The sequence below is a fragment of the Zingiber officinale genome, chromosome 9A (assembly GCF_018446385.1).
Source record: "Zingiber officinale cultivar Zhangliang chromosome 9A, Zo_v1.1, whole genome shotgun sequence".
Classification (NCBI taxonomy): Eukaryota; Viridiplantae; Streptophyta; class Magnoliopsida; order Zingiberales; family Zingiberaceae; genus Zingiber; species Zingiber officinale.
Genome location: NC_056002.1, coordinates 91450373 through 91475546, shown reverse-complemented (window position 1 = coordinate 91475546; position 25174 = coordinate 91450373). Strand labels below are relative to the sequence as shown.

Here is a 25174-nt window from a genome sequence, read left to right as displayed (position 1 = left end):
AAATTGGGTACTAAACTACTATTTAGTACAACATGTCATCCACAAACCAATGGTCAAACCGAGGTGGTGAATCGAACGATGACTACTATCCTAAGAACTCTGGTATCAAAGAATCTTCGCGATTGGGATTTGAAGCTCACGCATGCTGAGTTCGCTTATAATCGTGCTCCCAGCACTACTACGAAGAAGTCTCCATTCGAAGTAGTCTATGGAGTAAATCCATTAACACCTGTTGATTTAACTCCATTTCCGACAAAAGAAGTCATTGATGCAGCTGCGGAAGAACGTGCCAGATTGATAAAAAGCCTTATGAGAAGATCAAAGTGTAAATTGAACGTCAAAATGGGTGATATCAGGCACGTGCCAATCAACGAAGAAAGCTTATCATATTTAAACCCGGAGATTTGGTTTGGATACATTTACGGAAGGAGCGTTTCCCAGCTAAATGCAAATCAAAGTTAATGTCGCGAGCTAAAGGGCCTTTCAAAATCCTAAAAAAAATCAACGATAATGCTTATTGTGTGGAGCTTCATGAAGACTATAATGTTTCAGCTACATTCAATGTTCAGGACTTATCTCCGTACGAGGATGACATTGGACTCGAAGATTTAAGGGCAAATCCTTCTCAACAAATGGAGGATGATATGAGTTGCGCAAGACAAGATCCTATGGAAGATATTTCATTGATTGAAAGCCAACAATTCGTAACACTACTTAACTAGAAGGAAGACCAAGAGTCTTGCAATGAATTCAAGAACAAGAAAGGAGAATGACTCTTTGCCACTCCTAGTCAAAATAAAATGCAACCTTTTATTCATTCCCTAGTTGCATGTATTTGTTTAATGGCACTTAAATGCATACTTGTTTAATTGAACTTTGCTATTAGCAAAGTTTATGTATTTAAGGAGATGTAATGAGTGAAGAGAGGTATTCGAAGAATAAGTTCTATTTTCTCTTCCTAAAGTCTAAGAGATCTTTTGTTGAAGAAATTCTAGAGTTCGGTGGTGCTTGTGCTGTATTCGATCATTAGTTTTTTCGCCATCAATCGAGAATCGGTGGTGTCGTTGTATCCGATTCGGGGTTGGTGCTCACGGTTTGGCATAAGGTTGTTTCACATGCATCTCTTATTGACAATTTAATCAACTAACTAAAGTTTCAATTGACTCATATTCTCTTTAGTCAATTGGACTCCTTATTCAATCAACTCAAGTACAATAGACAAGCAAATAGTTTGTAGTCGACTCAGCAGTTGACTCAACACTAGTGGACTCAATCTGCTTTGGGATCAAGCTTGGACACTACAACAAGAAACTCATGTCCCTAGGTAGAAGGCTCTCTACAAGTCAAATATTATACTCACATCATTCTTGAATAATGTTGCCCAAATCACATGAAGCCCAATAGTAGAATTTAACATAATTCTAAGATAATTGCCTTAAGGACTTTGCTAGATTGCCCAAGACCTCATGTTTTTAGGACTTCCTACCTAAAAGTCATGCTTCCATATCTTCCACATGTCTAAAGGCTACACCTTCAGGCACCTCTAGGCCTTCCTATGCTTGGCCAAATGCCTCACTACTTCAAGCACTTTCATTCCATTGTATGCAACACTAACTCAAACACTTTGTGATACATCTCGGTTGATGTTGACCACTTGTGGCACAATTGCACCAACATCATGTTCTTAGAAATAATATGAATAGAGCACTCACTTTCTCACAAATTTCTTTATTAATTAGTTAGACATATAGGCTACAACATATAAAAACATAGGTTATAATTTCCTTATAAAACACCCTTTTTCAAGGTCTCCTATAATCCTTGTTGCCAAATACTCTTCCCCCACTACAAGCCCTTTCTTTCATAGGATTTTTGTTGCCCAACTATGCTATCAACCACCCTTATGCCAAGCCCATATGTGTTCTTACTGTGACCAAGGTCTTTCCTTCCCTCACGAAACCATCTTCTCCAATAACTGGTACCTGTCCCTTCACAGCTATATGTCAAAAAAAAAGTGCCAAGGAGACATAAGTTTTTACCTCTGCCTACTACCCCAAGAAATAGGACAGGATCCCTCGGCCTCTTTTCTTGGAGAATTGAATAATTTGTAAGAGAATGCAACAAAATAGATACTCGTTGCAATATAATAAGGAATAGCTAGAAAGATGATTAGCAGAACAATAATTCTATGGTACTTGGTATTTTGAATTCATGTAGGTAACCAAACATAGGAGTACTTATTCCACAAAAAATCATAGGGAATAAAATAGTAATTACCACATAACTATTTTAAAAATCATGTAGCATTATAGTATTTAAATACAAAAACAATAAAAAAAAAAAAGGCATGCAACCTCCCAATATAAGATTCAGAAGAAAAAAAAAACACTTAAAAAGAAACAAGATAATTTAGGGTCATAGTTGAGCTCATATCTCAAGAAAAATAGCAAACTTTCAGTAAGTGATGAAAATACGCTGTATTCAAGCAAATTGGAGAACAAATAAAAAATCTATGTCAAATCAAAGATCACTAATAGGACAATTGCAATTACACTCTTGCTTTGCAGTAGGATGCTGAACATGAAGAAGGATATTGGTTTAAAATGTAAACTAGTGTATTTCAGACATAAAATATGGACAAGTGGAAATTCTATGTCAATTCCAAGATCACCTAATAGATCAATTGCAGTTATAACAGCCTGCTTTGCAGTAGGATGTTGGACATGAAGAAGACGTGAAAGCATATTGGTTCCCTGTAACAAAAAAAAAACAAAAAATAGTTATATATTAGTCAAACTAATCAAAGAAGTGACTTATCAGATAACTGATAAAGCCACTTCATCAATGACTTGTAAGGACCACCAACAACTCATTTCATATTAGAAGTGAACTAAAACAAGATACAAAATTAAGCTTGGAAATGTTTTAGTATTATGCTCAATGCAGGAAAAAAAAATGGATGACCTAGCAAACAGCCAATTGAAAATCACATTCTGGGAATAACTATGCAATATAATGCAGCAGGATCTTACATGATGTATATCAGCTGAGAAAATATTAAACCTCCATAATCAAGGTGTTGAATGATTGTAGTTTTCCAACTTCCACTGAGTTAAAAGGCGTATGTTAAAGCACCTTGAGAAGGAAACAACCCTAGGGACAGAGTTCTCTAACCACCCTTTCTCTTCAATTCCATAGCATTTTAACCCAAGGAAACGAAGGGAAGGAAATGGCTAGGAACACTTTCTCCTATTTTGACTGAAATGACTTCTTCCAAAATTAGGCAAAATTAATTGACTGAGTGCAAAACAAGGTTGATCCATCCTTTTAGACCATCATACAGCTTACAGTTACTAGTTATTATATCCATGATAATTTTCTCTTAGCTGTACAAAATTAATTGAATAAAGGTTCTAGAAGATCTTGATAACAAATCAATAGTGATATTTAAGCAAATTACTGTTTGTGATCATGCATAATTTTTAGAGTGTATGTTGAATGAATTTATTGAAGTCCTAGTCATTAGTTAGTAGTTGAATTACATTGACAGGACAAAAAAGTTCTGGAAGTAATAATAGTCAATGGCTCAAACTTATTATAGTTAAGCCTTCAGCACAAAAGACATCCATGTTTCAATCAGGTGAGAGGCCACATTCCCAATTATACTTTTTATCATAACATTGAGATGAGTTTTTTTTTAAAAAAAAGTAATAAGGGATCGGATCAGGGATCATACCACTAGTGCATTTATTCTAGCTTCAATGACTGTTGAAGGAGCATATCTAGCAGCATATCCATACATTAGTGCTAAAGCTGCATATGTATCATCTGCATCCTCCAAAACTCTACCAGAAAAGTAGGACAAAAACCTAGAAGAAATTTTATAGAAATGAGATGATTGCTAGGATTGCCACAGAATAATTATTAGAAAACTTAACGAATTAAATAAATAATACAATGTGAACCTCAAAACCGGTTGAGGTTAACTGTGTCGCATTGATGTTGATGTTAAACACAAAAGGGGAAATAAATATTTAAGAGTTCAATAAAACAATACTTTTTAGAATCATGATTTTCACTATTTTAGACACCAACACCAGTTGGATAGGGACCAAGACAGTATGCGGGGTCCCAAGGAAAGGGACGGACCACATTAGGTATATTGTACGCATCCTTACCTTGCATTGTAAGAGGTTATTTTCACGACTCGAACTGTGATCATAAGGTCACATGACAACAACTTTGAACCCAACAATATCAATATAGCAGGTATTTTGTACTAGTCCTTAGTGAAATCATATCTATCAGGCAGTACCTGATTAGATTAAAAAATTTACTCCAAAAACATACTAATATGCCAAAATATCGAGGCAAGAACACTATGCATAGATTGAGTGTTTCTATTTTCTAATTCAAGTATTCTTAAAAAAACAACCTAGAAGAATAACAAATAACCATGGTTCAAATTTCCGGATCCATCTCACCCTTGTTTAAAATGTCAGTGTTGTCTCACACTTATCAAGTGAGACGTCCAATTCTTCTCCAACACAAGGCACAACATGGCAATAAAACACGGCATAGTGAAGGAACAGGAAAATATTGTAATGCATTATTTTTTAGAAGTACAATTACATACATTCACATACTCAAAATGAAAAACTTAAGACATAACTTATTCTATCTCAACCATTGTCATAAATCTAGTGATGCGTTAATAAGCTAGATCGTAGATACTATCTATGTCTAACTTATTGCATGAACTAGGGAAACTCACATAGACAAAAACACAAATTAGACATGAAGATACCGAAAAGAAAACATTATAACACAAATGAAAAAATAATTATATAGTTGATGGACACATAGCAAACAATGTTTTTGAACTCCTATCAGCAAAGTTCTAGAAATTGCTAATGATGTACATAGACAATCCCTTTGCTCAGTCTAATAAATAGACAATTATTTCTTCGATGTCAAATCAACACATTGATAAAGGGGGGATAAAGAAAAGAAAGGATTAAAGGAGATCTAAAAGAACTAATCTCTTAGGCGGGCTTCTCCTGAAGTGGCAATCACATTAGCACCCAATAATTGAGGGAAAAAGAAAGCGCAAGGGTCCTGGCAAAAAGATAGATAGAAATCATAGCTCAACCTCAAGTAGACCTTAGCAAGATGAGAACAAGATGTCTTCTTGGATTAAGTCTCTGGCTTCAAGTAGACAACGGGACATACTCTCTGTTAAGTTTTTCACTAGTTGCACACATACCACATGCAAATAGCATAGAATAGGATAAACACCTAGGTGATAAATGCCTCGATGATATAGATTTAGAAAGTGATTTAGTTTTTGAAGAATTTGATAGTGAAATTTTAAGGATAATAATCACAACAATTGCAGAGAAAATAAGAGTTTGGGACGATGAGATTAATAATATTGATATCAAGTGGAGATTGATGGCAAATAAAATCATGAATATAGCAAGCTCAAGTCATTGAGTCTAAAGGTACATGTATAATATATAAAGATTTAATGGTAGTATTGAGTCCTTTCAAAATGCTCATTATGGTAAAAGATGGCTTTTATAGATTAGAATGTTGGGCAGTTAGGAAATAAGTAATAAATGCAAAGAAAAGAAAAATATTATAATGGATATGTGAAGTTACAAGAAAAGATAAAATAAAAAAAAACACTATCCAAGAGATATTAGATATAGCTTCAATAGATTATAAAATGAGAGAAAATGGATTGAAGTGTGGAGTTGTTGAAAGATGAGAACCATGACTATACAAATTGAATCATTTTAGTTAGAGGCAAAGGTGTAAAGGATACAGGATGACAAAGAAATTTTAGTTAACTTGATTAAAGTAATTTAAAAGATTTAGGTACCACTAGTGATATAGTCTTAAGTCTTTCATAGAGTGCAATAGAGGGAGATGACCTATGTAGTTGACACCATACTATTAGGACTAAAACAATTGGATGATGATGTTTGTTGAAATTAAGTATATATGATATAATAACAATTTTAAATTAAATGAAATCAAAAATATCTTTACAGTTGTTTGGTCACTGGTGATGTGAACCCGAATTCTCTAAATTATGAATCACATGATTAGTATACTCAGTTTCAAATTATTCTCTAAATAGGTAACATATTTTCATATCTTAAGATAGAAAAATATTTCAAACTAGAATTTTTAACACACAAATAATTACAGAAACAATTGATAATATGTGCCTCGACTTGATAAACTTGGTTTGAATAACATCACAGGCAGATAGATTAAATTATTTATGTGTGACCATCAAAAGCACCATGCATGTACCTTTGAAATGTGCTACATCCAACATTGTCTAAAATGTGCTTTAACTTTTCCAAAACAGTATCAAGATGGGAAGCAGCAATCTGCATGAGGCAAAATTTTGTGACAAATAATTCACATCAATATAATAGCACAATTTTTCTTAATCAACATACCAGCCCCATCCCTTTAGCAAGTCCAAGTCTATTTACAGGGATAGAGATGGTTGCATGATCATACATCCACTCTATCTTTCCACAAACATAAATCCTATCATCAACTTTTTGAAGAAGCATTCCAAGACATCTGTCAAACAGGGAATAACTAAAGTAATGAGTATCAGACAAACTTTTATTAGATAAGATCTAAAAAGAGTAGAAGTCCCATGTGTACTCATGAACATCCTCAACTTTGAACATCCATCCCATCAATGTTCACATCCATACAGTCCTACCAAATTATAGTAAATAAAACTGAACTGTAGAATGATAGTTTGTACCTATGCAGGAGAGACAAATGCTCATCATCGTCATCATAAAGAGCATACTGTCTTGCAAAAGCATTGCCTAAAGAAATGATCCATTCATTGTCTTGGACAACATCCAAAGATACAGCTAAAAACTGCAAGAACAAAAGAAATTCTCAGCCAAAGTTGAAGAATTAATATGGAATCCTACAGACAATCACTTAAATCTAATGCCATTTGTATAAGGTACTTGTTTATAAAAAGAAATACGTTGATACAAAAAACCAAGCCCATAAACAAAGAAAACGTAGAAAATATAATATATCACCAAACTGAAGATATAATTATGTAATGATCTATAAGCAGAAAAGCTATCAAATCAACACTTACATTGACTATCATGTCATCCCAAGTCTCTTGATAAGATAAATCCTGCCTCAGATCATCAAGATCACTTATATATGCCTTCATTTTTGGAACCTAGTACTTGCCAAAAAAAGACTTCATGAGATGCTTCCAAGCACCAATCTTGAATAAGCTGATGAGAAGAACACTTTGAGAAGTTTGTAAGGAAAATTTTCCCAATTTTCTTCTAAAAAAAGTGGAAATGTGTGGTAAGGGAAGAAAAGCATGTCACTCAAAATCTTCAACATGAAAGAATATTTTTTTCTCATTTCTACATAATGATTGTTTGCGCTCATGTAAAAGGTACATTTCATTTTTTTAGAAATGATAATAGAACTTGCTCCTTTAACTCATCTTTTAATTTCCACATTCTATTTTTTCCATGGAAAAGAAAGTCTGAAAAGGAAAAAAGAAAAAGAAACTTCAAGGTGATAAAAGTATAATCACTTGGCATCCACAAGAAAACTTAAGCTTTTGCAAAGCCCATAGGAAATATGATTGTACATAGTGTTCTTGAAATTCGTATCAATATCTGATTTGGCTAATTAAAATATCAAAGTATTGATGGTAGCAAATTGTTGGAATCAGTGAAATTGAACTCGATAGGGAAAACTCTAAAAATAGAAAAATGACAAAATTATTATACATGACATTATAAAAGATGTTTCAATATGCTAATTTCATGTAATAATAACATATATCAATGATATCAGTTTTTTGTTGCTACTAAAAATTTCAAATTATTTATGATAGAAAAATATAATAACTTTATAGTTATATCTAGTAGCTCATTAAATAACAAATTGTAGTTATTAATATATATATTCAATAAAATTGAATTTAGGGGCACTATTAATCCTTTTCTCTCTCTATGGTCATTGAGAAAGTGAGAGATGCTAAGCCGCCATGTGTAGCTAGGGGTGGCAAAGTTGAATGAGTGGTCCTCGAGTTTAAGGTAAATCTTGAATGGTATGGCTAATAGATTTAATGTGGGATTTAAGTAAGTGATGAAGACTCCCCTTCTTATTTAAGTTGGAAAAGGTGGAAAGTAAGCCAAAGTGAATAAATTTTCAATTCTTAGTCTGATTCAACCAAATTTTAACTAATATCATTCATTTATGCTCTTCATTTAAAAAAATAAAAATCATATCCCATCCATTTTCTAGTGAAATGTAACTCGTTTCTATCTAATTTCTTCAAATCTCTAATGCAACTTGGGTAATCAATAATGATAGCAGTCAATTTTGACAATTATATTTTGATTATTTTCACAATGTTTGAGTGGTCAAAGTTAATCAAATTAGTGCACCAGAAAAATTTTTTGGTGAAGTTGAGATTTTAACAAGAAACAACATACAAAGAATCTCACACCCTATCCCCCGGTTTGGCTTAAAAGGCACCCCTAAATTATTCAGAATCATTAATTAGGAGTACAAGAATAGGTCAGGCAGGGTTGAAATCCAAAAGTTTTCTAACACAATTTCCAAATCATGTCAGAGGACAGGTTTTTTTTAATCCAAGTAATGCAGTTCGTTTGACCTGTTTCAAGTTCAAGTAGCAGTTAGGGGTACATAACTCGGGATGTGTAAGAAGGGTTAAGTTTGCCTTCCCTGACTTGCTAGCCCATCAATATGCATATCATGAATAGAGCCCCTCTATATATGTAGATTGTGAGAACCTAGAATTACACTAAACAAAAGTTAGATTACGATATTATTTTCATGATCACATTAAACCAGTTGACAAAATGCCACCAATAGAGCCCCTTCTTCTTCTTCTTCTTCTTCTTCTTACACATGGTTTGTTGGTCGGCACCAAACTTCATGGTTCTAGCAAGCCACCAATATAGGCACCTGTACTTCAATTTTGTTTAGATATTCCACATGTTTCTGCTAGCTAGCAGTGTATCTCTTTCGTTTCTATAGTCTCTCATCTTTAAGTATAAGATGCTTGCTCTTTACTTTTCATGTATACTGCTTTTTCCAAAAAAAATATTTTCTCCTCTTTATTCTTTCTTTTGTTCAATCTCCACAATCAAACATAAAATCCTCTACAAAAATAATAGATCAAGATTGCATAAACGGGCATGAAGAACATTTCCACCAATTACAGGTAGACTCTATCTTCGCAAATTCTGCACTAAGAGGAAGCACTTAACATAGACATGGCGTTGCCAACAAAAGTAGGTGTTACCTTTATAAGACAACTTCCAACAATGAAACCTCAAGAAAGGTTCGCTGATGCTGTTTGTAAATCTATTGGGTCAAAATCACATTAAACAAATCTTCACATAACCAAACTTACTCCGACTTCCCATATATTATTTTTGTAAGATCATTTCTATAACATCTTTAAGTAATTACAGTGATAACTCATATATACATCCATCACACAAAATGTTAAATATAGAATTTGCAAAAAATGTTATTTTCTCGAATGTTCATATCTCATTATCTATCACTAAGAAATTAATCTTCTTGCCAAAATATTTATAGGCTAATTTAAGAACGGTCGACTCCACAGATAACCATGACAGAGAGCAAACCATTACAAATGACAATCAAAAAATATTGATGACTATAAAGCCCATTTAAAGAGTACCTTACAAGTGCTATACCTCATCGTGCCAAAGAAAACTGAGGTTTTTTGGGAACAAAGATCCTAAATAACACAAGACCTGCAAATAATAGCAAGTGTAAATAAGTTTAATGGCCATGATATAGAAACAGCATAGCTGCTACATAGGCATCACATTTGTGATGATACACAATCAAACAACCTCATGACCCATAAATCTGTTAATAAAAATCTTACTCAGAAGAATTATTAGGCAATATGTTGACAATCAACTTTAATACTACACATGAAATAAACAGGCTATGCAGACTACCTCTTTTATTTTAAAAGAAAAAATTGATACATAGGCCTTGTAAGTTTTTCTTATGTGTGCAACCATGATCAACTAAGGACAAAGAGGTGAAAATAATATTAAAAAAATCAATGGTTTTTTCATACTTATAATTTGAAAATATGGTGAAATTTACTTTAAAATCTTCATCAACTTTATATACATCTTGGAACCCCTGCTCCAGTCACAACCTATTGAGCTTCAAAACCCAGCTAGCATAACTACTACTATCTTACCAGGCTCATACAAACATAATGGTTTCACTCTGGTCCAATATTTCCTGAAACTAGGCTTTTGTCTCTTCTATGCCAAACCTTACCTCTGCAGCCAGCACCATCAACCAGCATAAAGAAAGTGAACAGGTTGATTCCGAATTAACTAATGTCTTTGTGAACAGCTTGAAGATACATGTGTTAGGTTGCAACTGTTAAAAAAGGTAATTGTGCAATACCAAGAAATAGAAGTGCCAAGTGTGCAGGAAAAAATTAGAAACAAAATAAGATGTGAAATTTACAAACAGAATGGATACATGATAAACATCAAAGAACCATCACTCTTAAGCAATCACTTATGCACTGTATTCAACTTAGATTGCAGTTGCACTTGCATTATGCATGCATAAATGCTGAATAGCAGCTACGTTGTAACAGGGAGACTGTTCAACTTTTTGTTATATCTTATAAGTAAAACAACTACTAAGATGCACAAAGTAGTTGTAGTAGAAGAAGAAATAGACCGTCAGAATTTGAGTTGCCAGTTCCTCCCTTGCAAAAGGATCATGCATAAGCACAATTAAACGAGCAAAAAGGTCCTGCACAAAACAATAAGGCAACAACTAACAAGGATTACAAGTTAAGTAGCACATATTTAGCAACTAGCTTTACCTCAGAGCTAGGAATATCATTTGAAATGTTAAATTCACAAGACAATGGACTTGTCTGGAATGATCTGTGCCTACCCAACTCAGTTACACACTTGCAAACCTGCAAGGTCATCAATGCAAGATAATGGATAGCATGGTACTACCAAATCTGTGATTAACTAGTGTGTGTGTGTGTGTGTGTGTGTGAGAGAGAGAGAGAGAGAGAGGAATGCTGAAACATAAAAAATTGTTCACGCAAGAAATTTATCTTACTGTTGCAACTGCACCTGTATACTTTTTAGGCAAAAGCATCCTCAAGATGAAAGGCCAGAGTACATGCTGAAGAAATTGTAGACAAAACCATGACAAACAAATGGAATAGATTAAGAGAAAATGGTAAACATACAATTGAAAGAGAAGTCAAATAATGCTAGTCATGTTATACCTCCATCTCAGGAATGGTGATAGCTAGTAAAAGGAGGCTTTTTTCACAAATCACCCTTAATTCGGATGGACTAACAGGACCGATCATTGCCTGAAAATTTGGAGGATGCTAAAATACCAGTAAACAATTTAAAAAAGAAGCAACTAGAAATAAAATACAATATAAGTTTAGGTTAAACTAAACCTTTAGGTTCTTATTCTGGAATGTCTGGAATGGGATGATTTTAAAAGAGGCTTCCTTGGAAGTCTTGTGCATTTGTATGTCATGATCTGATATAGCACAATGACGTACAAGGTACTCCACAAAAAGTTCAGCAGGAGGTCCACTCAAGTAACAGTGTGAAGCCATGACAACAATTAACTGGCAGAACAATAATTTTCATAATGATTATACAACTAAGCAAAACCAAAAAACAAAAAAAGTAAAGAATTGATTTAAATTTAAAGGGGATACCTCTGAAAGTGCTTTTCTAACACCTAAACTTTGCTCATCGATCAACAATTTGACGGCTTCAACAAGTGATGCCCTTTTGTTATGCCAAGCTTCCAACAACCTAGATTGTTTAATATGGTGGAAAAAGATGTGTTATTGGGTTCCAATCTTGAAACCAAAAGGATAATTCTTTCCAATCTAATGTATTTGCAACAAAATAGTTCAAATGTCCATTAACTGTAACTAAGATCCTGGTCTTGGTTTCCCATAAGGGAACCAATAATAAAACTTCAGAGAACTTGGGTAACAAATGCAACTTTCACAGAGAAATAGTTTGGAATGATGAATTGCAAAGAATACCATTGCATAAAAAATTAACTATAAGAGAGATCAAACTAGGTGACAAGACCTGGGTAATAGATGTTTTATTGCACAGAGTGCTCCAATCGTTGGCAGTTCATCTTTGGATTGACATTTCTGAAATATTAGGAAAGGGAAAGTTGATTAGAGACTAAGAAATTGATTTTCTTCCAGTGGATGAGGATAATGATAAGGGGTTTTGCATGATATGCATTCTAATACTATATAGTTATTTTATCATGGTTGGTATTAAAGATAAGATAATCTAGGCAATTAACAAAAAAGAGAATTTACTACATTACTGTTAAAGGCTTCAAGAAAGGTTCAGCTTGGATTTGAGTATGCTGAAGTTGATTATCTACCTACTTCTCCCAAAAGTTCAAGGGGTTAGGAAAGAGATCAATGCATAGATCTATATTCCTAAATCCACCCCTTTCATGTATGAGTGACTATCTTTGATTAAGCTAAATCCATCACATGAATAGATCAGATAATATTTTTGACACAGGGAGATTTGAATCTTACACCTCTTGCTCTGACACCATGTTCAAGTTAATTTGCTAGCCACTTATAAAGGATTGTTAGGAAAAGAACTAATCTAAATATTTTAAATCCTTTAGAGTATAACATACCCTTAGTGTCCGAAAGTTGTTCTTTATGACCTAGGTCAAATATGTTTTTGGGTAGAAGAATAATCAGCTGCTGCACCCTTAAGATGAATCATTTCCAAGTTGGGCTATTTTAGTAATTATGCTTTCCTATCAACAACTACATCAGTTGCATTTCAGAAATCTAAGTAATTCAGGAGTTCTATTTTGACAAAATTTCAATGCTTAATTTATATTACAATATAAAAAGGGTTCAAATTTAAAAGCCAAGTATCAAATAGTTCAAGAATTATTATTAGTGAATCATGAGAATAATTGTTTTTAATGCCTGCTAAGTTTATTATCTCATGACTTTTGTTTTAATAATAACTTCACAAAATACATTTTGTAATTGGCTAGAGTTGGTTCCTTTATGCAATACTATACATGTCACCACTTGAGGAGAACAACTCAGAAACCAAAATCTTTCTGTTGTTGTTTCCGGATTCACATTGAAACAAAAATGAGCACTATTGTACTGAAAGAAGGCATGATGAGTTGATGACTACAATTTTTGCTCAATACTAATTGAAGCCCTAGTACTAATATTCCACTTTAACAGTTTCCTTCAGTTCTATCACATTGACATAAAATAAGTGTTCTGATTTAGATCATGTTACACGTTAGACAATTCCATAATGCCCTTCCTTCAATTTTAATGAGATTGAATATTGTATGGGATCAAAGCTTACAAGCTTCACTGCATGAACCAGTCTCATTGATGAGGTAAGATAGAGGAGGTCATTTTGTTATATCATACCAATTATCCAAGTCAAAGGTGCAGTTATTTAGATCTAAAAATTGATAAAGGAAATATCTTTAGAAGTAACCAATAGTAAAAGAATGCTCTAATTTAAAATTACACTCACATTTAGAAGGAAGGCACACAGATCATCAGGGTATACTGAGCCAATCACAAGGAAACAATGTTGAATTTCATTATAAGTCTGAAATTAGAAAATATACTGATTTAATTTCCAGAGTTCAAATACAAAAGGTTCCATATTAAATAAAAAAAAGGCAGTCCGATGCACGAAGCTCCCGTCATACGGGTCCCGGGGAAGGATCTATTATACACAATCTTACCCTGTTTTTTACAAGAGGTTGTTTCTAGGATTTGAACCCGTGACCTTTTGGTCACAAAGCAACAACTTTACCGTTGCACCAAGGCTCCCCTTCAAGGGTCCATATTAAATAAATGAAACAAAAAATAAATAAATTGAATAAGAAAAGCTGTATTCCTTATGAGAAAGTAACAAATTTATTAGCAACCATGAGACAGCATTCTTATAGAATTTCTGAATGTTGAATCATGAAGGCATGTGATTTATCAAGAAGTGTCGTGTAACAGAAATTCCAAACAAGAATTAAGCTCTTTTTCAGCAGCATGATACTACTACTGATTAATCTAATAGTTGGCTTATATCCTTGCATTAATTTTGACAAATTCAAAAGCTTCAAATCAAGCAATCTACAACCATTCATTTGTTATCTCCTTTTATGTTAAACTACTGACATTGGCCAAAAATTGGAAGTAAAGTTGATTCTCACTATAGTAGTTGTAATTGTATATCAAAATATACAATATTTACAGAAAGATACACATTTGAATATTTATAAAAATGTCCTCCACTCAAGCTGGTTTAAATCCCCAAAAGGCAATTCAAAAATCAAAATAAAGCACCAACTTGTTAAAAATATATTGAATTATAGGACCTCCATTACTAGTGATATTGTCTAGCATTTAGCTCATTGGAAGGATAAGCATGTAACCGATCCAAAATATTTAGGACAAACTCAGGTCCATGATGATGATAGAGCCTCTAAAAGACTCGCCTAGTAAATACATCAACTGGTCACTAGAAGTAACAAAAGTTGTAATAATTTTCTTAGAATGAATTTTCTCCTGTCCATAAATGAAAGACCAGATTATATAGCTTAATTGACTGCATAATCAATACCTAAATGAGCAATCAGATATTTGAGCTAAATAAACTTACATATTGAACATCTTTACATTCTTCATTTTCACTTGATTGGGGCACTACATTCTGTTTTTTTATTTTTTCAATATGTTAGAATCACTCCCAAAACACAATACTTAATGGTGATCATCTATATCTATGGAAATTTGAAAATGATATCAGTATAGGATATCATTTAGAGATTGTTTTCATAAAAAGTAGATGAAATCCTTGCCTGCATAAGTCATGATCACAGAATCCTTATAGCTAGCTCCTAATGACCTGACATATAAAAGAGTTTGCCTAACCACATTGATAAAGTTGATATCAGGTCTAGTAATTGCAAGATTGTTCAATTTCCCAAGCAATATACCAAATTACCCTGGTTCAGATAATCACTTTCCTATCTAGATATTAGTCAAATATTTAGAATCATAGGAGTATTAACAATTCTAGAATCTAAATATCATCAATTTCTTCAAGCATATCAAGCTCGTTTTTTTTTTTTTGGTTAGGTATAGTAACTAGCCAATGTTCATTGGCATCATCCAGATGTGTATATCCCAACTATTTGGGATCAACTACATGAATCTTATCCCTCAATTGAGCCCTATCCAATACAATGTCAGTAGTAACTTTCAAACTAACTAAATCATCTTTTTTACATCAACAGATTTTTTTTTTTTTTTTTGCTCTCCCTCTACATGATAAGACATTTCACTTTAATAAATTCAATTCTTAAAATTATAGAATCTATTAGTATCTTTGGACATGTTCATACTATCTCAATTTATTTTCTTTAATTTTATCATTTGTTAGAGCTACACCAATTACACTCAGAAAAATAATTGTTCTTTATCCTTCCTCACAACTCCAAGCATCAATATTAGCATTCTCATATCTACCATATTAACTTCATACATGTCACCTAGACACCCAACACCTCCAATCTGTAAAATATGATGGATCCTACAAGTCTTGAAAAAATTCCTTTCGGCTGAAAGGAGGCACAATGACAACACAAACCACCAAAACTTCCACTCATTTTGATGGTCCATTCTATTAATTGTATCTTAATTAATGTTCACTTCTTATCAAATGATAGGTTGTTACTGTGATTTTATTGTTGGTGCAATTAGCTCCTCATCGAGGTTAATGATGGTATGGATTGCATTTTGATATTTAAGCAATGTGTTTGTTGTTAAGAGATGTTTGGGAAATTATTGGAAAGATTGTCGGTACAATCAGCCCTTGTTCAAAATTGACAATTATATGTATATTTTTGTTAGTTGAGTCGAGTAGGTCAATTAAGACTATATACTTGGCAGTGGAAATCCAAGTAAGTCAATGAGACTAGATACTTAGCACTAGAAGTTCAGGTAGATTAGTGAGAACCGAATACTTAGTAGTGGAAGTCCTAGTAAGTCAATAGTGACTGTATGTTAAGCAATGAAAGTCCCGAAAGCATAAAAGCTTCTTGGCAATGGTGAAGTCCTAGAGATGAGGAGTCTCTTGGCAACCATGTTAGGTAATATGATAATTGGAAAAGTGTCAAAGACAACCATGAGGACTTCTACAACCACACTACACTGAAAGGTTCTTAAAGTTGAACAAGATAGAACACGTTATTTTCTTAATGAAATTTATATCATACCAGAAAAATAGAGCAAACTAGTTTGCTAAGAATCCATCCCACAACAAAAAATTGATGCTACATAGCAAGTTCATATTCCCACATTCCAAGGAAAAAAAACAAAGACAATTCGAACATTAACTTCAAGAATATCAAATAACACAATATTAAGATTAGAAATTTTGATCCCAAGCATGATTATGCATTACTAATTAGACATCAAATGACACACCTTTAGGCTGATTGAAAATTTTGAACTATGAGTTTGGTAATTGATGCAAGAAATTGGAAGAAGACTGCATAAGATCACTATGAGTTCCTGCAGGAAAAGCCAAAAGAAACCAAACTCATATTTTATCATGAAAAATAGGAAAAGGAAAGTAGAAACAGAATTTATTATTGCAATAAACCCAAATATGCATATCATGGCATATCCTACTCTATAACAGAAACAACAAGAAACAATTGTGAAATCTCAACTATCTGAAGTGCTCTTAAATCACTGCTAACAATATTGAGTAGAAGGTGGGGAGAAAGAGAGTGAGAGAAAAGGGAGAAGGCAGCTTTTAGGAGTGAGGTGGAGGACAAGATAGTTGGTGGGAGGAAGGGGAAGTGGGAAGAAATAGAGAAGTGGGAGGGTTCATCTGAGTATGAGGAGATGGTGAATGGTGGGAAAGAGAGGAAGTGGCAGTGAAGAATGAAGAGGGATGAGAATATACACAGTTGGGTCACATGCAAATTAGGAGGAGGTTGCCATAATATATGTGCACATCATGGATCACCATACTCATTTATGTGGGACTATGGGCATGGAGCATTTTAATTTTGCCTCAGATTCTCTGTTAGAAGGGGCTATTTTTCTGATCATTATAAGATTATTTAAAACAGGATGTCTAACACAAAGGATAAATCTAAATAAAAAAATCAAGCTAAGTTTTACTTCATAGAATATCAGTACAAGGTCTTGCAAAATCATTATGAATCCTTATGTAAGGCGTGCCTCAAAATCAAGTAGAGGAGGGCCACTCTCAGACAGGAGGCAAGCAGTGAGAAGATTGTGCAGACTCTGTGTAGCAAGAAAAGCAATCTCTTGATCTTTTCTGTACCTGTATAAAATAAACATATAGTAATCATATCTCATGTTGTGGCATAATTCTGCAAAACACCAAAAAGAGAACTATCGTATAATACAAATTACACACAAGTCCAAGATTGTAGGAATAAGCCTAGGCAACCCTGCCTTCAACTGTGAATGAGTAATAAGACCAACCATCTGCCCTAAAGCATCTACTGCACAAAGTCGTACCTGTGCCAAGAGATTCAAAGGTTAAAAACCGAATAGAAAGACTGTTTTGCCCTATTAAATTGTTGAGTCATAGAGTATTGTTATAAAATTACAAACTCTCAAGAACTAAAGAATACACTATATCCACTGAACTTCTGGTGTTTGTTTGAAGTGTGCACTTTATGAATATCTATATACAAATGAATACTTAGAATTAAGATATTATATTCAACAGTTACCTTTAGATCTCGTGAACTAGCCCAAACTCTCAACAGTAGTTCAAAAACAGAGTTCATAAAAGACCTGAAGTACATTAAAATGTCAGGCTGAAAACTGCATCTAATGACTAACAAAATGGTAGGGAAATGAGAAGTGTACATGACATCAGTATCAAGAAGTGGGTCAGAAGGAAAATCCCTAATATATTGCCAAGCTGCCTGACACCAACATTTGAATGCTAGAACCAAAAAAGAAAGAACAACCATAAAGTAATCGAGATTGATCAGTTACGACAAGAAACTCATTTTAGTATGCATGGTATCAAAAATAACTTAAGGATTACATACCATTTGCGAAAACTGGTCGTTGGGCATCCCGCACACTTCCAAGAATAGGTAATATACGTAGAAAAACGTCTTTCAAATGTGGAGAGAATTTCAGAGCTTCCCACGTGAAAAAAATACAGAAATAAAATTTTTTGAAAATATATAGACACCAAAAATACATGTAGGGGGAAGGAAAAAGTTAAAGCACAAAGAAGATGCTGTACACCTTCAACAGTAGCAAAGTCTGCAAGTATCTGAACCATGGACTGCAAAGCTATATTGGATCCAGATAAATGAAGAAAAACTTCCTCCATCATCTACAATAAAATATCAACAAATAAAAAGAAGTAAACACTACCCTTTAAACTATAAAATCGTATAAAATTCTAACTATTAAGCTTGAAGAATAATCATATCAGTCTTATTCTATGAGCACAGAAGTCCAGAACTAATAATCAGTCAACTAACCTTAGTTCAATCTAATTAAGGTTAACAATTAAAATCCACATGTATGCCTATAAGGCAATAACTATGTATTCAAACACGGGTGAGATCAAGGTTTAAAATCTCAATCTATGCCGAAATTTTAATCCCGGATCGGAATGATACGGTTTCGGTATCGTATCGTGTCATGCCGATAAAATTTCAGTATTTTTTAAATATAAATATAAATGTATATTAATACTGATTATTAAATATGTTTTATATTTTAAGATGTTGAATTTATATTTTAATATTTTCTCATAAGATAATGCCTATTAAATTTTTATAAAAAATATTTTAAAAAATAAATAATTCTTAAAATTTAAAACTAAATTTAAAATTATAAAAATAATTACAAAATTATTTGAAAATTTTAAATTATTTATTTATGTATTTGTGAATTTTTAATTTTAAAAAAATTATTTGAAATGTTTAAGAATTATTTTTTTTTTAATTATTTTATATTTATGTTTAATTTTAAAATTATTTAAAAATTTTAAAATTATTTTATAAAATATTTATTAAAATTTAAAATTCTTTTAAAAATTGAAATAATTTTTAATATTTTCTAATTATTATTAATAATAGTTTATTTATAAAAATATATATTTTAAAAATAAAAAATTAAATAAATAAAAAAATTACGGTTGCGGTGTCCCACGGAGACTATCACTACATCGCGATCCTTGCGGAGGATTTTAAGAATATATAATATTTATTATAATTTTTTTGAATTTTAAATTAATTTTTATATATTTTAATGGGATAATTTAATTAGGATTTTAAAAATATATTTGATTATTTATTTAAATTAGAGATAATCATTAAAAAATAAAAACATAAATAAATAAATAAATAAAAATTTTATTATATATTTTAAAAATTAAAATAAATAAAATATTTAATTAATTATATAATTTTATTAGGATTTAAATAAGCCTCTTTAAATTATCCCCCAAGAATTGTTTTAATTAAAAAACTTACATGTCATGGTAGTCGCGACCCCAAGCTGCGGTGTCGCGTGGGCTCTCTGGCGCGGCACCTCCTACGCGGCCGCGGGCGTCATGCCGCCCCTGCACGGCCACAGGCATCACGCCGCTCTTGAACGGGCATCGTGTCGCACCACCCCATGCACGACTGCGGGTGTCATGGCCCCCCTCCCGCACAGCCACGGGAGTTGTGACGCCCCTCCGGAGCAGTCGTGGGCATTGCGGCTACCATTGGGACTGGTGTCGGGTTCGTGCCGGCATCAGTCGGTGGGCAGAACGAGATGTTTCGTCAGTTTCGACACGAAATCTCAATCCCTGGGTGAGATTGTCTAGTATCAACTTGGCATGACCCAAACACTCAGGCCAAAAAGTTTAGCTGCCTAGTTGGAGTTTTCTCTATGCCAATTACTCCACGATGATCCCCTCATAACATTATTGGGTTAAGATAGTGGTATTTTAGAAGAAGCTCAAAGACATTGGATATCATTCTCTATTTTACCCCCACAACCTTTCCCCTAAATTCCCATCTATAAATAATCAATATCTCCTTGGTATAGAATAATAGATAGATCCAAGAATCTTCTGCCCATCCTATTCAAGCAAGCAAAGTTTGAAGTATGCAATGTAGTCAACCGACTACAAAGTGATACTATGTGGTAAATAGTGGAATCACTGGGGTGAAGAGAAGAGCTCCAATTTTGAGGAGGTAATTTCTCTCCAAATCTCATCCACATTAAGCACAGGTGATCACCTATTGTAATGAGATTGGGAGTTTTTTCATGATCTACAAAAATGACTTTAGGCATTTTGACAATGGTTGTGAGCACTCTAAAGCAATTTGCAAGTTTTGGAACATTCAGCAAGGCTGCAAGCAATGAATGCTAGTGGATTTCGGCAAGTCACCCACATGCAGTAGGGTCATGATGTCGAGGAAAGGCTCAACAAACATGTCATAGCATTCGACGAGGTTTAGTTGCCAACATCAAGGCATAGACAAGCAAAGTTTCGATTAGGCTAGGCAAGTAGCATTGCAATGGGTCTCAAAGGGCAAATCATGGCATTTGACAAGGCTCAGTGGGTGGCATCAAGGTAGGTCTCAGCAAGCAATGTCCCGATATGGCTTGATAAACTATGCCGTGGTGAGGCTTGATGGGAAACATCGTGATGGGACTTAGTGGATGGCATCACAACTAGTGGAGTCAACCTCAAAGGAGACAAGGATACCCACATCTCTTTACGCGTCCCGTCCCGTTAACAAAGACCATGAATCACTCCACCTCACCACACCCTTTCCTCTCCATCGTAACCTTAAACAATATTTATATTAGTACAAATGCTCAATATACATAATGAACTGCATAACTAATGTAGAAGAGTGTGTGTTTGGGGTGGAGGGTGGGAGTATGTGTGTACATATGTATATATACACGTGCTTTAATAATGTTGTAATAATCTACACTTAACAAATGTGTTTTAATTAACAATTAAAAGTTAATCACACTAAAAACATGGTTGACTTAAGTGTTTTGCAATCGCATGAACTAATCCTCAATATAAGCAGAAAAATCATCATTTTTTTTAGGATAAAACAACTAATATTCATATTGTTAATTTGGTAAGCTTCAACCAAATTATTTGAATGTTCTAGTATATGGGTCTTTGCATATGCAATTGACTTTGGTGCATATGGGAGTCGACCATTTAGTCCTCCAAATAAAGCCAACTGCATATCAGGGACAAAATATGTTTATATGCAATATATTCCCCTTACCCTTGTGCAATCCTTTGGAACAATCCTAATAGTTAAGAATAAACTGTTAATAGATGTGCAATCCAAGATAGACTTAAATAACCAAAGTTGGCTAATCTGAATCATTACAAAAAGCTTGACATACAACAATTAACTTGTTTAGCTCAACCACTTGCCCAAAATGTGGTTCAAATTAATTTAGTTGATGATAGTTCTGATGTGGAACTCCACCCGTACCAGTCATGGACGGTCTCAAGCCCGGATAAAAGAGGAGGGTTGCGTTATGTTGCCAGCCAGCATTAAAACTATGGCAAATATTCGATGAATAGATCCATTAAACTATTGTGCTAATGCTAGGTTGTTCCTCAGAAGGAACGTGTTGCAGGGTCCGACTATAATTCTCGACAAGGACCGCTACATCTCTAGAACTCGAATATAGTGTTAAATATATAAGAGTTCGCATTACAGGGTACGACTGTAACGTATCAACAAGGACTACTACATCTCCATGAGAACTTGAGTGTAGAACAAATATAATAGAAAAACTAATAATCATAGATTTAAAACATGGAACATAGGAACTCTCACTGATAAATCAATGGAGGTAGTAGATACGATGATTAGACGAAGAATTAGTATTTTTTATGTACAAGAGACAAAATAGGTAGGCAAGAAAGCAAAACTGATAGAGAACTCGAGTTTTAAGTTATGGCACACAAGAAAGAGTAAAGCAAGAAATGGAATGGGTATTGTTGTAGATAGTTCATTAAAGGATAAAGTTGTAGGAGTATTGTTGTAGATAGTTCATTAAAGGATGAAGTTGTAGGAGTAGTTAGAAAAGGGAATAGAATTATAGCCCTTAAGATAAGAGTGACGAAAGAAACTATAAACATAATTAGCGTATATACACCGTAAGTAGGATTAGATGAAGCTACCAAATTAAGCTTTGGGATGATTTAAATGAAATATTACAAAATATTTCGCCAAATGAAATGATTTTAATAGGAGATGATCTAAATGGGCATGTAGAAGTGAAAAATGAGGAATATGAGAGAGTACATGGGGCTATGGGTTTGGAACGAGAAATGAGGAAAGGAAAACTATATTAGATTTTGTGATAGCATATGACCTTATATTAGCTAATATGTTTTTTAAAAAAAGAGAAGAACATTTAGTCACATTCAAAAGTGAGAATAATAAATCGCAAATTGACTTTCTTATGGTTAGGAAAAAAGATAGAGAGATTTGTAAAGATTGCAAGGTCATCTCTGGATAAAGCTTAACTACCCAACATAGGTTAGTAATGTTGGATATACGCCTCAAACATAGTATCAATAGAAAAAATATATATACGACTTCTAAAATTAAGTGGTGGAAGTTAAAGGATGGGAAGCAAAATATAATTAAGGAGAAGCTAGGAGTACAAGCATTAGGTGAAATATACGGTGATTCTAATATGACATGGGATAAGATGGTATCAAAGTTGAAAATAATAGCTAAAAGTGTACTCGGTGAGTTAAAGAAACGTGATGATTCTAATATGGCATGAGATAAGATGATATCAAAGTTGAAAATAGTAGCTAAGAGTGTCCTCGGTGAGTCAAAGAAACATGCACCAGTAAGGAATCTTGGTGGTGAAATAAGAAAATACAAGAGAAAGTGAAGGAAAAACGAATAGCTTATAAGAAATTATATATTTGTAAGAACAAGGAAAACTTTAAAAAAAAATATAATAGCCAAGAAAGAAACTAAGAGAGTAGTGAATGAAGCAAAGAATGAAACTTTTGAACGATTATATCAAAAATTGGATACAAAAGAAGGGGAAAGAGACATTTATAGAATTGCTAAAGTGAAAGAAAGGAAGGCAAGAGATCTTATGCAAATAAAATGTATTAAAGATTAATTTAACAAGGTACTAATAAACAATGGAGAAATAAAAGAGCAGTGGAAGAGGTATTTTCATCAACTTTTTAATGAAGGTTTAGGTGACCAACTTAACTTAAGTAATTTAAATAGGTAAAATGAGCATATAAATTTAAATTTGCATTGTAAAATTCAAACTTCAGAACAAGCTTTAAATGGGATACACAATAGAAAAGTCATTGGATCATATGATATTCCGATAGAGGTATGGAAATGCCTACGGAAACAAGATATTAAATGGTTTACAAAATTATTTAAAATGATATTAAAAACGAAAAAAATGTCTAATCAATGGAGTATAAGTACTCTAGTTTCCTTTATAAGAACAAGGGAGATGTCCAAAATTATACAAACTATAGAGGTATTAAACTAATGAGTCATACCATGAAACTTTGGGAAAAAGTAATAGAAAAAAGATTATATATCTTCTTAGACAATTAATTGAAAAATATCTGGAGCACAAACAAGATCTACACATGGTATTCATTGACTTAGAAAAAACTTATGATAGAGTCCCAGAGAAATTATATGGAGAATTCTAGAAAAGAAAGATGTTAGCGTAACATATATTGAACTAATTAAGGATATGTACGAGCATATAATGACTAGAGTAAAGACTTCAAACAAAGTAACTGAAGCATTTTCAATAAAGATAAGATTACATTAAGGATCAACTCTAAGTCCCTATCTTTTTACACTAATTATGGACAAACTCACTACATACATTCAAGACACAATACCATAGTGCATGTTGTTTGCAGATAATATTGTTTTGGTAGATGAAACATGTGAGGGAGTAAATGCTAAACTAGAATCTTAGCGGGAAACACTAGAAGGGAAAGGTTTTAGACTTAGTAAAATAAAAACAGAATATATGGAATTTAAGTTTAGCAATATTAGACATAATGAGACAATTGTTAAGATAGGAGATAACGAGTTGTCCAGAACCGAGAGCTTTAGTTATTTAGGATCATTTTTGCAAAATGATGGAGGGATTGAGAGAGATGTCTTATATAGAATATAAGCAGGATGATTGAAATGGAGGAGAGAGTCGGATATTTTATATGACCGTAAAGTATCTCTAAAACTTAAAGGAAAATTCTACAAAATCGCAGTTAGACCTACTATTTTATATGGAGCTGAATGTTAGGCTATGAATTGAGCACATGAGCAAAAGATGAGAGTTGCAAAGATGAGGATGTTAAGGTGGATGTGTGGACATACAAGAATGGACAGAATAAGACATGAGAGCATTGAGAGAAAGTCGAAGTTGTATCTATTGAGGGAAAACTCCAAGAGACATGTTTAAGATGGTACGGGCATGTACTTAGATGACCAATAAATGCTCCAGCTAGGCGATGCAAACGAGGAAGAGAGACCAAAATAGACTTGGTTAACAATAAAAAAATAAGATAAAATTTATTTAAGTATAGATAATGACATAGTAGGAGATAGAGCTCAATGACGTAAAAGAATCTATATAGCCGACCCCATCTGGTGGGATAAAACTCGATTGTTGTTGTATAATTCTAATGTGGACGCCTTTGTTGGGCACCACTATAGTCGGAAGCAAATTGCATGATTTGCCACTACCTAATTTAGCTATTGGTATAGTGGAAATAAATAATAGCCTAATTAGCAATTGCTATAGTGGAAACAAATAATGACCTAATTAGCTTTCTGTTTTTAATTCCTTGTTTCTGTTTGATTTCTTGTTCCCTTTGTAGGTTGGTCTTTCCTATTTCTGAGTCGTTTCATGTTTGACTCCCTATAG

The 25174-nt window shown here is 33.3% G+C and overlaps 1 protein-coding gene across 1 annotated transcript in view; it reads right to left on the bottom strand.

Annotated features, from left to right (window-relative positions):
- Positions 1-25174, bottom strand: part of LOC122021219 (protein SHOOT GRAVITROPISM 6-like) — a 67898-nt gene that overhangs the window by 34609 nt on the left and 8115 nt on the right. Inside the window, exons 6-27 of the mRNA XM_042579304.1 lie at positions 18482-18572; positions 18277-18372; positions 18089-18167; positions 17950-18013; positions 17628-17731; positions 17426-17531; positions 16658-16744; positions 13698-13775; positions 12231-12298; positions 11843-11942; positions 11573-11749; positions 11390-11479; positions 11218-11283; positions 10967-11065; positions 10819-10893; positions 9792-9851; positions 7160-7249; positions 6803-6924; positions 6480-6609; positions 6328-6407; positions 3737-3869; positions 2672-2753 (exon numbers count right to left, since the gene is read on the bottom strand). Of these exons, the coding sequence (XP_042435238.1) occupies positions 2672-2753; positions 3737-3869; positions 6328-6407; positions 6480-6609; positions 6803-6924; positions 7160-7249; positions 9792-9851; positions 10819-10893; positions 10967-11065; positions 11218-11283; positions 11390-11479; positions 11573-11749; positions 11843-11942; positions 12231-12298; positions 13698-13775; positions 16658-16744; positions 17426-17531; positions 17628-17731; positions 17950-18013; positions 18089-18167; positions 18277-18372; positions 18482-18572 (2077 nt within the window). The remainder of the gene's footprint in view (positions 1-2671; positions 2754-3736; positions 3870-6327; positions 6408-6479; positions 6610-6802; positions 6925-7159; positions 7250-9791; positions 9852-10818; positions 10894-10966; positions 11066-11217; positions 11284-11389; positions 11480-11572; positions 11750-11842; positions 11943-12230; positions 12299-13697; positions 13776-16657; positions 16745-17425; positions 17532-17627; positions 17732-17949; positions 18014-18088; positions 18168-18276; positions 18373-18481; positions 18573-25174) is intronic.